This window comes from Syngnathus leptorhynchus, chromosome 6 (assembly GCF_054491065.1).
Source record: "Syngnathus leptorhynchus isolate UIUO chromosome 6, UIUO_Slep, whole genome shotgun sequence".
Classification (NCBI taxonomy): domain Eukaryota; kingdom Metazoa; phylum Chordata; class Actinopteri; order Syngnathiformes; family Syngnathidae; genus Syngnathus; species Syngnathus leptorhynchus.
In genome coordinates this window covers 16,845,001-16,862,008 of record NC_141200.1, presented here as the reverse complement: position 1 = coordinate 16,862,008, position 17,008 = coordinate 16,845,001, and the positions used below count along the sequence as shown (strand labels likewise).

Here is a 17,008-nt window from a genome sequence, read left to right as displayed (position 1 = left end):
GAAACTACTTAATCAGGGCACCAAAAAGATAAAAAAAAAAAAAAAGAAGATTTTAAAAAAGAACCGGGAGATGGATTTAATTAATAATTGTCTGCACGTTACCAGCTAACATTAAACAGCACACCACAGTTGTTTTGTCTCTTCTGTTTACACAGACAGTTGTGTTCCATTAATAGCCATGCTGCAAGATGACACTTTCTGCTGTCAATGCTAAAACTGCTACCAAACTTTTTTTTTCTGTCAGCTTGGTCTGTCCAAACTGGTACTAATTTGTGATAGAATAAAAATATATATATCCCCTGGAATTTTATGGGAAAGGCTGAATGTTACATTAACCCTTATGCAGTATCTGGACATTTTCTCATACTAAAGAGTTTTCAAAGGGCAAACATTGAAAGAAAACACTAGGGTGCCAACATTTCACACCGACTTTCGGAACATGTCATTTGTCAGAATGGCACCATGCCATTTCTAAGTTAGATATTCTTTATAGTGCACTGGTTCAATATTTTTTACCGTTCTTTCGGTATTTTCAAATCAATTGGATGAATCCTTTTGGTAGGACAAGTGTGCGAAAATGTGCAAAAATGGGGTAAATATTGAAGATTAAAAAAAAATAATAACTTCATTTTAGATTATGGATGCAATGGACTTTTTTTTCTTTTATGTCTCCGGGTGCTACACATTTCTGCCCTATTTTGAAGGTCTTGGTCAAAAGGATAATTTTTCCACTCGAGGTGGCGTACCTGTAAAGAGGTGAGGGAATTTGATTGGAAGGATGACAGCCTCTTTTAAAGCTTCCTTGGCTCCCTCGAGCCCAGCAACATCCGTCCACCTCACATTGGGCTTCTCCATAACTATTGCACCTGGACAATGACATCAGAGTTAATGCTTGATTAACTTGCAGGCTTTGATATACATACAGTATCTCACAAAAGTGAGTACACCCTTCTCATTTCTGCAATGTTTTAATTATATCTTGTCATGGGACAACACTGAAGAAATGAAACTTTTAGACAATCTTAAGTAGTCACTGTCGAGCTTGGATACCAAAGTAAATGTATTGTTACTTCGAAGTACTGTATTTTTCGGACTATAAGTCCATCCATCCATCTTCTTCTGCTTATCCGGGGTCGGGTCGCGGGGGCAGCAGCTTTAGGAGGGACTCCCAGACTTCCTTCAGCCACTTCATCCAGCTCATCCCGGGGGATCCCAAGGCGTTCCCAGGCCAGCCAAGAGGCATAGTCTTTCTAGCACGTCCTGGGTCGTCCCCGGGGTCTCCTACTGGTGGGACATGCCCGGAACACCTCCCCAGGGAGGCGTCCAGGAGGCATCCTGATGAGATGCCCGAGCCACCTCATCTGGCTCCTCTCAACGAGGAGGAGCAGCGGCTCTACTCCTCGTCTCTCCCGGATGACCGAGCTTCTCACCCTATCTCTAAGGGAGAGCCCGGACATCCTGCGGAAGAAAACTCATTTCGGCCGCTTGTATCCTGGATCTCGTTCTTTCGGTCACGACCCATAGCTCGTGACCATAGGTGAGGGTAGTTGCGTAGATCGACCGGTAAATCGAGAGCTTTGCCATTTGGCTCAGCTCTCTCTTCACCACGACAGACCGGTACAGAGTCCGCATTACTGCCGACGCTGCACCAATCCGGCTGTCGATCTCGCGCTCCATCCTGCCCTCACTCGTGAACAAGACCCCAAGATACTTGAACTCCTCCACTTGGGGCAGGATCTCATCCCCGATCCGGAGAGGGCATACCACCCTTTTCCGACTGAGGACCATGGACTCGGATTTGGAGGTGCTGACCCTCATCCCGACTGTTTCACACTCGACTGCGAACCACTCCAGTGAGAGCTGGAGATTACGGCCTGAAGAAGCCAACAGCAACCGAACCGCCCTTATCTGTTGGCTCGACACCCTGTACTCCCGAAGTACACTCCACAGAACCTCCTCAGGGACATTGACGAACGCCTTCTCCAAGTCCACAAAATACATGTGGACTGGTTGGGCGAACTCCCATGCACCCTCGAGGATCCTGCCGAGGGTGTAGAGCTGGTCCACTGTTCCACGGCCAGGACAAAAGCCACACTGCTCCTCCTGAATCCGAGGCTCGACCTCCCGACGGATCCTCCTCTCCAGCACCCCTGAATAGACCTTACCAGGGAGGCTGAGGAGTGTGATTCCCCTGTAATTGGAACACACCCTCCGGTCCCCCTTCTTAAAGAGGGGAACCCACCACCCCAGTCTTCCAATGCAGAGGCACCGTAGAGGCAATGCTGTAGAGGCGTGTCAGCCATGACAGCCCCACAACATCCAGAGCCTTTAAGAACTCAGATCTCATCCACCCCCGGGGCCCTGCCACCGAGGAGTTTTTAACTACCTCAGTGACTTCGACCTCCGAGATTGGAGAGTGCGCCTCAGAGTCTTCAGGCCCTGCTTCCACAATGGAAGGCGTGTCGGTGGAATTGAGGAGCTCTTCGAAGTATTCCCCCCACCGACTCACAACGTCCCGAGTCGAGGTCAGCAGCACACCATCTCCACTGTAAACAGTGTTGACTGTTGACTCCTTCAGCTTGACGGCATTTCTTACCGCCGGTGTCCACCAGCGGGTTCGGGGATTGCCGCCACGACAGGCACCAACAACCTTACGGCCACAACGCCGGTCGGCTGCCTCAACAATGGAGGCGCGGAACATGGTCCACTCTGACTCAATGTCCCCCGCCTCCCCCGGGACGTGGGAAAAGCTCTGCCGGAGGTGGGAGTTGAAGCTCTTCCTGACAGGGGATTCTGCCAGACGTTCCAAGCAGACCCTCACAGAGCGTTTGGGTCTGCCAGGTCTGACCGGCATCTTCCCCCACTATCGGAGCCAACCCACCACCAGTTGGTGATCAGTTGACAGCTCCGCCCCTATCTTCACACGAGTGTCCAAAACATGCGGCCACAAATCCGATGACAAGACTACAAAGTCGATCAACGAACTGCGGCCTAGGGTGTCCTGGTGCCAAGTGCACACATGGACACCCTTATGCTTGAATATGGTGTTTATTGTAGAAAATCCGTGTCGACAAGGGAGTCCAACAATAGAACACCGCTCGGGTTCAGATCGGGGGGGCCGTTCCTCCCAATCACGCCCTTCCAGGTCTCACTGTCATTGCCACGTGAGCATTGAAGTCACCCAGTAGAACGATGGAGTCCCTAGAAGGAGCGCTCTCCAGCACTTCCTCCAGGGACTCCAAAAAGGGTGGGTACTCTGAGCTGCCTTTCGGTGCATAGACACAAACAACAGTCAGGACCCGACCCCCCACCCGAAGGCGGAGGGAGGCTACCCTCTCGCTCACCGGGGTGAACCCCAATGTGCAGGCGCCCAGCCAGGGGGCAATAAGTATGCCAACACCTGCTCGACGCCTCTCACCGTGGGCAACTCCAGAGTGGAAGAGAGTCCAGCCCCTCTCGAGAGGGCTTGTACCAGAGCCCAAACTATGTGTGGAGGCAAGTCCGACTATGTCTAGTCGGAACTTTTCTGCCTCACACACTAGCTCGGGCTCCTTTCCAGCCAGAGAGGTGACATTCCATGTCCCTAGAGCCAGCCTCTGCAGCCGGGGATCGGACCGCCAAGGTCCCCGCCTTTGGCCGCCGCCCAGCTCACTTTGCACCCGACCCCTTTGGCCCCTCCTACAGGTGGTGAGCCCATGGGAAGGGGGACCCACGTTTTCTTTTCGGGCTATGCCCGGCCCGGACCCCATGGGCGAAGGCCCAGCCACCAGGCGCTCGCCTTCAAGCCCCACCTCCAGTCCTGGCTCCAGAGAGGAGCCCAGGTGACCCGCGTCCGGGCGAGGGAAAACTCAACCCTTTTTTATTTCTCATCATAAGGGGCTTTGGTGAGCCGTGCTTTCTCTGGCCCCTCACCTAGGACCCTTTTGCCATGGGTGACCCTATCAGGGGCATGAAGCCCCAGACAACATGGCTCCTAGAATCATAGGGGCACACAAACCCCTCCACCACGATAAGGTGACGACTCGCGGAAAGGCTATAAGTCGCTCCGGAGTATAAGTCGCACCAGCCATAAAATGCACAATAAAGTGAAAAAAAAACACATTTATAAGTCGCTCCGGAGTATAAGTCGCACTTTTGGGGCAAATGTATTTGTCAAAATCCAACACCAAGAACAGACATTAACCAGCAACAACAGGCTAAATGATATGGTATGCTAACGTGACATATACACAAACAAGGAGCTGAGAACGGGCCTGACGTAAGATTCAGAGTTATTCAAATAACTATTACATGAATAACACGTTTATAAAAGCATCTGTGTCACTCCAATTCATTAAATCCATTGATCGTCTTTTAAGCCAACAATGCCGGCCTCATGCGCGCCGCCCGACGACGCTTACATTTCAAAATATTCCACAGGCTCATATAACGATATATAAATTATATGTCAAATAACTGTCATATAAGCAATAATATTATCAAACCATCTGTGTCACTTCAAATCATTAAATCCATCGATCAAATTCCTCATCCTATGTCAATAACACCGCCCTGACGTCAGCCTCGTCATTATGCCACAGATCTAGTATACAAGTATATTGTAGCATTAACAAAATACAAGGAAAGACGTGGGTTTGGTAAACGGCTCTTTATTTCACAAAACAAGAGTTCAACGAGCCAACAACTACTGAACTGTAACGATAAAAACATATATAAGTTGCTACACGAAATAAAATAGATCAAACAACTATAACATAAATAATTCACTGCCACACGGCCCCAAGCACCGGAGCCAATTTCCAGGCGTGTGGCGGCGTTGACTTCCATCCCGGGAGGTGGCACTTCCAGCCACGGAGGTGAAAGAGAGCTACGTAGAGTAGGACCGGGCGTGCGTAAAAGCCATGTCCGAGCCCCAACAACCGTCCCCGGACAGCCACTCGGCCGAGTGCCGGCCACCGACTGCCATCCACAGAGGTGAAAGAGAGCTCCACTTTTTGATTTCCATATTATGTATTTTATGTGCCCTCTTTGCATCCATTGCAGCCTGGTGATCCTGAAAGGGGGATCCTTCCATCTGTGGTCCCTTCTCAAGGTTTCTCATTTTTCCTCAGGTAGGGGTTTTTGAGTTTTTCCTTGCCCTTTTGGGAGCTCAGGATCAGGGGATGCTTTGAGAATAATTGTCAATTGATTGTCTATGTGAAGCCCTTTGAGACTGCTTGTGATTTATGGCTATACAAATAAACTTGACTTGACTTGAAAGTCTTCGTCCTCCGTGTCACTTACAAACAAAGCCGCTAATGATGCCGGTTGTACATGGGGCCCTTCGTCATCTTCGTCATCCCGTGATCAGATCTTTGTCCTTTATGTAAACAACCGCCACGCCACTGACGTCACTTGAAATTCAAATTATAGCAATCCCTTGCTTCATCGCGGTTCGTTTATTGCGGTTTCCAGTTTGTTTTTTTTATTTTGAAAATTCACATATAAGTCGCTCCTCAGTACAAGTCGCTCACCCAAACTAATAAAAAATCCGCAACTTATAGTCCAAAAATTACGGTAACTCAAAATACAACAATGAATGTGTAAAATGCTGGCAGCAAAAGTGAGTACATCCCAAGTGAAAATGTCTAAATTGGACCTAAATGTCAATATTTTGTGTGGCCACCATTATTTTCCAGCACCGCCGTAACCCTTTAAGGCATGGAGTTCACCAGAGCGTCACAGGTCACCGCTGGAATCCTCTTCCACTCTTTCATGATGACATCACGGAGCTGGTGGATGTTGGTGGCATCCTCCACCTTCCTTTTGAGGATGCCACAAAGATGTTCAATAGGGTTTAGTGTCTGGGGACATGCTTGGGCAGTCCATCACCCTCATCTTCTTTAGGAAGGTAGTGGTCGTCTTGGAGGTGTGTTTGGGGTCATTATTATGTTGGACTACTGCTCTGGGCCCAGTTTACAGAGGAAGGGGATCATGCTCTGCTTCAGTATTCCACAGTACATGTTGGCATTCATTGTTCCCTCAATGAACTTTAGCTACCTTGTATGTCAATCAAAAGACAAATGTCATAGTGGCGATGGATCCCCTACTTTTTAAAGTCATGTGATCGACCCACACTTCCTTTGCGATAGTAGGTTGCGATCGACCAATAGATTGCGATCGACCAATAGATTGCGATCGACGTATTAGGCATCCCTGATTTAAGTGCTACGAAACATATTCACAGCAGTTAGTTCCTTTTTTTGCCACACAGTTGCTTCTCGAAGGTTTTCATGTAAAAAGGAATATAGTGTGAACATGCCCTTAACCAAATTGACAGTTTTCTAATACAGCATTCAAATACAGTCAAACCTCGGTTTTCGAACGTCCCAGTTCTCGAACAAATTGGACTTAGAACGAAAGATTTGAGATTTTTTTGCTTCCGATGTCGAACAAAAATTTGGAGGTCGAACCTCACGGGATGAGCCGAGAGGACCCGAGAAAACCCGACCGCGCGGCTCGGATGCCGACTGACTCCGTTCGTTGTTGTTGTAATTTCGTGACTTTGAGGATTGTATTAACCCCTAATCATCCCTCCAGAGAAAGCAAGTGGGAGCAGTAAAGCCATCCTAAAACACAAAGATGCTCTTAGAGCAACGCGACAATGAGCACACGGTGCGCTGCGGTTGCGCGATCTGACCAAATAAAGCTCTCTGGGAACTGAGGTCTACTTAAATTTTGGAAAGTATATCAGGACTTCAAATTTTTTTTCTAAATTTCAGCGACGACTCTGTCACAATAATGTGACCAGAGCGGTGCAGTTGCGCGTTCGGCGGCGCGCTACGGTTGCGCGTTCGGCAGTGCGCTGCAGTTACACGATCGGACAAAAATGCGCAAATGAAATTACGCTTAAAAAAGGCGGGTTTTTTTTTGTCTTGGAACGGATTTAATTTTTTTCCATTATTTGTAATGGGAAAAATAGATTCAGAATTCGAATTAATCACTTCTCGAACCGCCTTCTGGAACGTGGTCGAAAACCGAGGTTTGACTGTACAAAGAAAATTTGAATCTATATTATCTCAGACCATTTTTTAAACAAAGAGGGTAATGTTGAACAGAAGAGCAGTTTGCTCTTATTTAATTTCAATGTTTTTCATCGGTTCAATAAAGCGATTCTTTTGGTAAGGCTGGACTGTATTGTGATTATACAATAATCATCACCATCTACATAAACTTATCCAAATGATTTTAGTTTTGTGACATTACATCAAAGGCGTAGCACGTCCGCATCACCACTAGGAGGATGCGGGTTCGATTCCACCTCCGGCCCTCCCTGTGTGGAGTTTGCATGTTCTCCCCAAGCCCGCGTGGGTTTTCTCCGGGCACTCTGGTTTCCTCCCACATCCAAAAAACATGCTTGATAGGCCACTGAGCAGTACAAAATTGGCCCTAGTGCGAGTGCGAATGGTTGTTCGTCTCTGTGTGCTGGCAACCAGTTCAGGGTGTGCCCCGCCTACTGCCCGATGACGGCTGGGATAGGCTCCAGCACACCCGCAACCCCCGTGGGGACAAAGTGATACACAAAATAGATGGATGATATATCGAGTCTGACGTCAGCAGCGCACGTAGTTCCGGCGTCAACAGCTGTGGGTTTTTATTTTGTTTTTTTTTTATTGACACAGAAGATGAATATTCCGATGGATTTAATGATTTAGAGTGTCACAGATGGTTTGTTAAAGTTGTTGTTTATGTTACATTTATTTGATATATCTAGTCTGACGTCAGCGGTGCACGTAGTTTCTTCCAGCTCCAACAGTGTGTGTTTGTGTTTTTTCCAAGTGACAGAAGACGAAGATTCCGATGAATTTAAAGATTTGGAGTGACACGGATGGTTCCATAAAATTATTGTTTATATAATTGATACTTGATATAGTTAATTATTTGTTATACGGGCCTGTGGAATAATTTGAACTGCAACTGACAACGAGTCAGACGTCAGCAGCGCGCCGCACACAACAAAATCGATGGATTTAATGATTTGGAGTGACACAGATGGTTTGATATACGTATTATTTATCTTATAGTTATTTGAATAACTGTTAATGTTACATCAGGCCCGCTGTCAGCTCCTCATTTGTGTTTATGTCACGTTAGCATACCGTGTCGTTAGCCTGTTGTTGCTGGTTCATGTCTGTTCTTGGTGTTGGATTTTGTCAAATAAATTTCCTCCAAAATGCGACTTAAACTGCGGTGCGACTTTTATGTTTTTTTCCTTTATAATATTCATTTTATGGCTGATGCGACTTGTACTCCGGCGCGACTTTTAGTCACAAAAATACGGTACATACATACATACATACATACATAAAGTTGCACTTTGTTTACAAGTTTTCCTATGTCTGCAGTCGTCTTTTTCTTTATTGTAAAATATTAAATAAACACATCGGAAATCGCATCAAAATTTGAATATTTTTGGGTCAAATTGCCCAGCCCTATTTTATATCTTGTTTGTTTTTTTTGAGGGGTCTATACTCAAATTGCTCACATTAGATGCATTATTACATACTCTGCTGGTCTTTAACTATGTACCGTAATTTTCGAACTATAAGTCACAGTTCATTTCTTAGTTTGGGTGGGCGACTTATACTGAGGAGCGACTTGTGAATTTTTTCAAAAATTTTCAAAAAAAAAATAAAAAAAATAAAAAGGCAAACCGCGATGCAGCAAGGGATTGCTGTAATTTGAATTTCAAGTAACGTCAGCAGCGCAGCGGTTGTTTACATGAAGGACAAAGATTTCAGCACGGGATGACGAAGATGACGAAGGGCCCCACGTACTACCGGCATCATTAGCGGCTTTGTTTATAAGTGACACGGAGGACGAAGAGTTTGAAGGATTTAATGATTTGGAGTGACACAGAAGGTTTGAAAAACTATTATGGCTTTTACACACGCCCAGTCCTACTCTACGGAGCTCTTTCAGCTCCGTGGATGGAAGTCACGGGCCGGCGCTCAGCCGGGTGGCTGTCCGAGAATGGTAGATGGGGCTCGGACATGGCTTTTACGCACGCCCGGTCCTATTCTACAGAGCTCTCTTCCACCTCCGTGGCTGGAAATGCCACCTCCGGGGATGGAAATCCACGCCGCCACACGCCTGGAAGTCGACTTTGTTAACGCTACAATATAGTTATATACGAGATCTGTGGAATAACGACGAGGCTGACGTCAGGGCGCACGCACGGGGTTGTTGTCAAAGGACGAGGAATTTGATCGATGGATTTAATGATTTGGAGTGACACAGATGGTTTGATAATATTGTAATATGATAGTTATTTGAAATATTCTTTATATATATAGTTATATGGGTCTGTGGAATCATTAGAAATGCAACTTACAAGTCCGACGTCAGCGGCGCGGCCCATATGCGGCGCATACGCGGCATTGTTTACATAAAGGACAATCGATGGATTTAATGAATTGGAGTTACACAGATGGTTTTATAAACGTGTTATTTATGTAATGGTTATCAGAATAACTGACTGAATGTTACGTCAGGTCCGTTCTCAGCTCTTCGTTTGTGTTTATGTCACGTTAGCATACCTATCGTTTAGTCTGTTCTTGGTGTTGGATTTTGTCGAATACATTTCCCTCAAAATGCGACGTATACTCCAGAGCGACTTTAATTATGGTTTTTTTAACGTTATTGTGCATTTTATGGCTAAGCAAGCTAAGCGGAGCGACTTTTCGTCCGAAAAAATACGGTAAGTGGTCCCCCTTGAGCAGGCTGACGGAAGCGTGGCTGCCGGTATGCACCTAAAGCCCTTCTGACAATGACCAATCATTCGTGCACTGGTGTGAGTGGCACTAAAGGAAAGGTGGGTGAAGTGTCTTGCCCAAGGAAACGATACATGACTCAGGCAACAGCCAATCCTTCGATTACTATACCACTGAGCCGTGGCAATTTGTTCATTATTTTTCCACGACTCTGAGAATTACAGTCTGTGCATGCCGCGTGGGGTGGAGTAGTAATGCTTACAAACACTGCACATCTGAGGGGCGGATCGGTACAACATCTGCTGCCTCTGTACCGGTAAGTGGTAGATGAATGGATGAATGGACTCAATACTTTATTGATTTGGGTGTTCAATAAACGATAAGTTCAGAAATGTTGTGCACCCACTTGTAACAAATAGAGTGACATTTTAGCATGCAAATAAAGCACAAAACTTGGGGATATCAGCCCTTCCCATCAGGCAAAAATATCGGCAGGTCATCGATTATCAGTTGACCCTGACCTCTAAATATCGGTATCGGTTATAGAAAAATCCATGTTGGTCAACCCTTACTATGCCATAACTACTACCACAAAGACATCAATCAGTGTGCATTTTGGGCTTACGTTATGGACATCAGGGCTGAGTTTATATGGGGAAAATGTGTGAATACAACAAATAAACTTAATCCGGGTAGAAAACGCATAGCTGCGATGTTCACTATTTCTGTGATTTGGAACATTGTCCTGGGACACTGGCTGACCTCTCTCTAATGTAACTGTTTCACCCGTCTCTTTCACAGATTTTACCAATAAAAATACTGTTGTCCAGTCAGACTTCATGTTACGATTTATATCCTGATTAAATGATTGTTTATCTGTGTCACAATCACACACCCATCAAAGATGTTAGATGAGACTCCGGAAAAATGATGTTGTCTTTTGGTGTAAAAAGTAACATATTTGTGCATTCTTCTCATTAGGCTTCCAGCAAAGAGGCTTGTTAAGTCTCACTACCTTGCCGACGACATGACATACTGTATGTAAAAATTGCATCACTGGATTGGTAAGCAGTGTTTTACTGTGACATCGTATTTGTGACCTGAGATGAGATGAAGAGTTTATTCAGACCAGAAAAGTCCTTTAGTCCGCTTGTTTGGTCCCGACCAAAAGCAGACTTTTTTGTTTGTTTGTTTGTTTGTTTGGTGCGGTTCCTATTCAGACTACCGTATTTTTCGGACTAAAAGTCGCTCGGAGTATAAGTCGCACCAGCCATAAAACGCACAAATGAAAAAAAAAAAAACCAACATATATAAGTCGCACCGGAGTATAAGTCGCACTTTTGGGGCAAATCTATTTGTCAAAATCCAAAACCAAGAACAGACATGAAGCAGCAACAGGCTAAACTATATGGTATGCTAGCGTGACATATACACAAACGAGGAGCTGAGAACGGGCCTGACGTATCATTCAGAGTTATTCAAGTAACTATTACAGAAATAACACGTTTATCAAACCATCAGTGTACCCATTTGATTAAATCCATTGATCGTCCTTTAGGTAAACAATGCCGCGTATGCGCCGCATATGCTGACGTCAGACTCGTCGTGAGTTGCATTTCTAATTATTCCGCAGACCCATATAACGATATATAAAGTATATATCAAATAACTATCATATAACAACAATATTATCAAACCATCTGTGTCACTCCAAATCATTAAATCCATCGATCAAATTCCTCGTCCTTTATCTCAAACATATAACAACAATATTATCAAACCATCTGTGTCACTCCAAATCATTGAATCCATCGATTAAATTCCTCGTCCTTTATGTCAAAAACGCCCCGCATACACCGCACAGATCTAGTATATATATTGTAGCATTAACAAAGTACCAGGAAAAACGTGGGTTTGGTAAACGGCTCTTTATTTAACAAAACAAGAGTTCAACAAGCCAACAGCTACTGAAGTGTAACGCTAAAAACATATACAAGTTACTACATGAAATAAAATATATCAAATAACTATAACATATATAACAATATTTTCAAACTTTGTGTCACTCCAAATCATTAAATCCTTCAAACGTGGAGCCCTTCGTCATCTTCGTCATCCCGTGATTGAATCCTTTGTCCTTTATGTAAACAACCGCCGCACTGCGCCGCTGACGTCACTTGCAGTTCAAATGACAGTAATTCCTTGCTACATCGCAGTTCGTTTATCGCGGTTTCACTACATCGCAGATTTTTGAATTTGGAAAATTTGTGAAAAAAATTCACTTAAAAGTCGCTCCTGAGTATAAGTTCCACCCCCCCCCCACCAAAACTATGAAAAAAAACGTGACTTATAGTCCGAAAACTACAGTATACATTTTGCAAGTAAAGTGCATATTTTGAAAACACACCCACGCTTGTGACGATCTGTGCTCCCATTGGACCGCAATGACCAGGGCAGCACACAGGCCCGCAAATGGCGGAAAACATGCGAGTCCGACGCGCTGCATTCCTACTCTGTATATTTGTGCTGTTGGTTGGGATCTATGCTGTTTGTATTCACACCTGAAGAGAACCGCACCAGAGTTCATTTGGAAGCAAAGTGGGTCTTGGTCCGTTTCTATGATCTGCAGCAGGATTTGTTTGCGTGTAATCACACCTACACAAAAGGTCCGGACCAGCGTTACAATAGAACCCTGGTCGGTTTACAGTGGACCAAACGGTCAAGTCTGAAAACACCCTAACTCTCTATCCTATACTTCTATGACTCACGCACCCATTAACTGCTCCTGAAGCTTCTTCCTCTCTGGGTTTTCCCCTTCACTGTCACTGTCACTCCTGCACAGAACACACCGAAATACACAAACATCAACTTCAGAGTTTGAATCTTGAACTTAAATTGACTAAATAAATGACTGCTTACTTCTCATTGTTCTGTGACTCCTTCACAGGCTTCTTGCACTGTCTGTCTTTATTCTTCAGGTAATCCTTGAGTTTCTCTGCTCTGTCCAAATACTGCATACACTTAGCTCGAATGCTTTCCTTCGCCTTGTCACTGTGGGCCTCATCTGCAAGAGCAACACATTTCAGGCAACTGTACACAAATAACTGCAGGCATGCGACAGTCGAATGTAATGTTTGTTAGTTGACCACTACTACTCACATTTAATGGCATGAAGAAAATATTCCACAGCATGTTGGTAAAGACGCAACGCCTCCTCATAATTCTTAGACTTGTCTTCTTCTGTGGCTTTGGTCACAAGATCAATTGCCTTCTGACAATAACACATAGACAAATAAGAGCTGTAAGATAAACATATACATGTACATACGCTCTGATTAGTGATGGGTCCGGCAACACAGATGCGTCGGCGCATGTGTTGAACTCATAGAGCGAAACCCCGTGTCAGTGCGCGTATCGCTTTAAAAATGTCACGTGATCAAACGAGCTGCAGTATAGTCTGTCAAGGAAGCGCTCTGTAAAAGAAAGCTTATTGTCGACGGGATGGATCAGCTAAGACAATGTGTGATCTTTTGCGGTTCATCCTCGAAGTTATCGAGAATTATGGAGCACCCCCACGTCAGATACTGGGACAATCAAAAGACCCACTACACTGCACTGGAGCCTCATCTGTGCAGTGTGAGTGGGTGTTTTCAAGGGCGGGAGAAATTGTCTGAAAAGCGCAACAGGCTCAATTTCAAAACATTGGAAAACCGTAGGGTTTTAAATTAAAAAAAATTGTAAAAAACAAATCCCAGTGCACAAGCATCCTCTTTCACAACACGTTCAGTTAGATTTTCATGTTATGATACATGTTCACATTATTGATGGACTGTAACTAAAAAATAGCAAATATTTTCAATTTAAATGAATATGTGAAAGAATATAATTAATTAATGTATATACTAGGTCATCAAATCAGTGTCAGTCGAGTCTGTCAACTAGGTTTCCTGTAGTATTTTTAAGGTCCAGCGGGTGTCAACAGTCAGCGATCAAGTATCGACACTGTCAATACAGTTTGGCAATGTGTCGAAACGATTCACGACGCCTCATGGACCCATCACTCGCTCTGATACTCTTGCAAAAACTGTACAATACACGATGCTAGCAAGGGCCAAAGAAATGCGGGTGCACTGCGGTGTTTTATATATGCTCGGTTAGAACACAACGTGCATTTAATCATTCTGAAATATTTACCGAAGACAGTTATGTGCGGTTTTCTTATGTAGGGGTTGATTGAAGACGTCAGATCACCGTGACGCCAGTTATTAGCTGCACTACAGCTGTAACTAGTTTAGCTAACACCGAGCTAACAACGTCAGTGTGAAAAACAATATACCTGCAATGTTGACGTTGTCATTTCATCTCACACTTAAGTTCTCCGTCCAGATTTATTTCTTCAGTAGTTTCGAATGTTGATGTGTGACGAAATACACACTATACGTGGACACGAAAACATCGCTAATACCGTGACAAAATTGGCGATTCCAGCGCCCAGAAGACTCCACCCTCGATCCACAGACTACTGCTGCATTCGAGGAAGATCGGAAATTGGATTTATCCCACTCGGATTTTCCCAGTTCCGACCTTAAAGCAGTCGAGTCGAATGTCCACAGCAAAGATTGCTAATTTCGATAGTTTGACCTCCAGAAAGCCTTCTTCATATTTTTTTTAATTTGTATAAAGAAATATCGTATCTTTAAAGCATTTTATTCATTTCACTAAATAACTTCATGAATGCGGATAACAGAATATCGCAACGCAGTCAGTACAAATCACGCTGTGTCTACGTGAAGTTATTTTAAATACCTAAAATAATGTGATAATACATAAGTAAAGCTAAATATGTTTATAATCTTGTAAACATGTAAATTAAGATTTGCCATTCACGGACTGTCATTATTGGTCGCCATTGTCGAAGACGTCACAATTGCTGACCAAATTCACAGACTGCGTCCTCTAAAGGCCGTGCTTCGGAGGGCACAGCCTGTGAATTTGGACACAGCAAGTAATTTTCTCGGATGTTCAGATCAGCTCGGGGGCTTGAGCTTTTGGAGGGGTCACGATTTTTCAAACTATACTAATTGAAACTAATTGATATATTCATACATTTTCTGAACCGCTTAGTCCCCACGGGGGTTGCGGGCGTGCCGGAGCCTATCCCAGCCGTCATCGGGCAGTAGGCGGGGGACACCCTGAATTAGTTGCCAACCAATCGCAGGGCACACAGAGACGAACAACCATTCGCACTCGCACTCACACCTAGGGACAATTTGTATCACATACCAAGCATGTTTTTGGAATGCGGGAGGAAACCGGAGTGCCCGGAGAAAACCCATGCGGACGCGGGGAGAACATGCAAACTCCACACAAGGAGGGCCGGAGGTGGAATCGAACCTGCACCCTCCTAACTGTGAGGCGGACGTGCTACCCACTGCTCCACCGAGCCACCTCTAATTGATATAATTCTAGACAATTTTATTTTGGGTGAACAGTCTGGGCTTTTTTAATAATTGGACCAAGTTAGTTCCATTATTTATGTTTGAAAAAATACATCGTATAGTGAAATTTTTAATCGGGCAATCTCCTTCCATCGACTCAAAACGTTTTTTAATTGAACATCTGTGTCAAACATATGTGAGAATTGCATATATCATAATAAAATACAAAATACATACAATACACAGTGTACACGACCAAAAAAATATAGTGAATTTAAGTATAAAATAATATGAAAAAAAAGAGTACCCTGATGGGATTTTTTGTTTTATTTAAGTTATAATTTCCAACCTAAAGAACTGGAAGACGGGGGATTGTTGGAGCAGGGCTGCATTAAATGCCTTGATGTAACATACACTTGCGCCGCATTGAAGAACCACATTACAAATTGACTCTACCACCTGTGGCTGCAAGTTTTACATTTCCCTTTGAGAACGTCAATAGCATCAATAAAACAAACAAATCCGACTTTAAAAAAGTGCAGTTCTGAGGGGTTTTTTTCGTAAAAATCGTCTGTGTTTGAACTACAATCCAGGGGATGGCTGATAGGGTAGTGGTACACCCGCCTGACTTGTGTGCAGGCACCAAGAGTTCAATTCCCACAAATGACGGCATGTGAGTGGGTGACTGCGAAAAAAAAAAACATTTCTGCAAAACAGGCCAACCACAATTCTAAACGTCACTGTAAAGTCCTTCCAGCCAATTATATACCGTGACGTAATCAAGAGTCTAAGACCGCCTGTGAATTTGGTCACAACCAAAACGACGTCCACAGAAAATAGGTGCATCGTTTTTTTAAATAAAAGCAAATTGTTGCAGAATCTATTTATTTATTCATTCATCCATCTATTCGTTGACTTATGTATTTGCTAGCTTTCACTAAAAGGATCCTTTGCTGACTTGTGAGGATAGATTTCAGACCCTAAACGAATCTTTAAAATCAGATAGTCGTAAAGAACACACGTAACCTTTACTTTGAAGGATTGTGGTGGATATTAAATTGTTTAACTGTGAATTCAAAGGCGGAACGAATAGCGAGCTTCAGTTGCTGAACTTCACAATAACCTGACTGGCTGGTCCGTATCTTTACTTGTCCTACCCTATTTTTGGGAGCCTGTGGATTTGACTGGGTGTGTCGATGAAGCCCAGTGGAAGGAGAAGTAGTGTCTTGTACGCAGAAGGAAAATAGCAACTTCATGACGAGCTGAATGTGAAAGTGGTCGCATTGGTCCTGGCATGGCGGTGTGGACCAGAGCTGATAAAAACGGTCAACTGGACCTACTTCTCCGCGAGCGCTGGATTCGTGTGTCCGCCAAACTCACCATAGAAACGCTGACTTTAACGGCCGAGACGGAGGTAAGCGGACAGGGGACCAACCACTGGGATCACAATGGTCCTCCGGATGAGATGAGAAATGGCATATCGAATGGAAACGAATCGGGAACCAGGTCAGGGCACCTCGACCCGAGTCAGTCTTCGGGCCACAAACAATTTCGGAAAGGATACAGCAGCAGCCCTTGTCGCGTGGGTGTTATTCGGGGTTCATGTGACGGCACATACGGATTAAGCAGCCCTGGGAAGTACTCGAATAACTGCACAGAGTCCGACTTTGGAAGTCCCGATTCTAGCTATGGGAGTCCCGGGTCAAGTTCTTGCTCGAGGCAAGGCGAAGTTCCAGTTTGTAGGGACGTATGCACGGAGGCTGTACGAAAAGTCCGAGTTGTGAAACAGGAGTCTGGCGGGCTGGGGATCAGTATCAA

General features: G+C 44.5%; 2 protein-coding genes across 3 annotated transcripts in view; one reads left to right on the top strand and one right to left on the bottom strand.

Moving 5' to 3' along the window:
• vps4a (vacuolar protein sorting 4 homolog A) overlaps window positions 1-14,311 on the bottom strand; it is an 87,855-nt gene extending 73,544 nt beyond the window's left edge. Inside the window, exons 1-5 of the mRNA XM_085913535.1 lie at window positions 14,089-14,311; window positions 12,912-13,023; window positions 12,672-12,816; window positions 12,525-12,586; window positions 747-866 (exon numbers count right to left, since the gene is read on the bottom strand). Coding sequence (XP_085769661.1) covers window positions 747-866; window positions 12,525-12,586; window positions 12,672-12,816; window positions 12,912-13,023; window positions 14,089-14,109 — 460 coding nt within the window. The 5' untranslated portion in view covers window positions 14,110-14,311. The remainder of the gene's footprint in view (window positions 1-746; window positions 867-12,524; window positions 12,587-12,671; window positions 12,817-12,911; window positions 13,024-14,088) is intronic.
• A 1,691-nt stretch (window positions 14,312-16,002) lies between these two features.
• sntb2 (syntrophin, beta 2) overlaps window positions 16,003-17,008 on the top strand; it is a 77,819-nt gene continuing 76,813 nt past the window's right edge. For both annotated transcript variants that reach the window (XR_015066322.1, XM_085913300.1), the window contains exon 1: window positions 16,003-17,008. This exon is cut by the window's right edge and continues 188 nt beyond it. Coding sequence is in view for 1 of the 2 variants with exons in the window: in XM_085913300.1 (XP_085769426.1) it covers window positions 16,485-17,008 (524 nt within the window). In the remaining variant the exon portion in view is untranslated.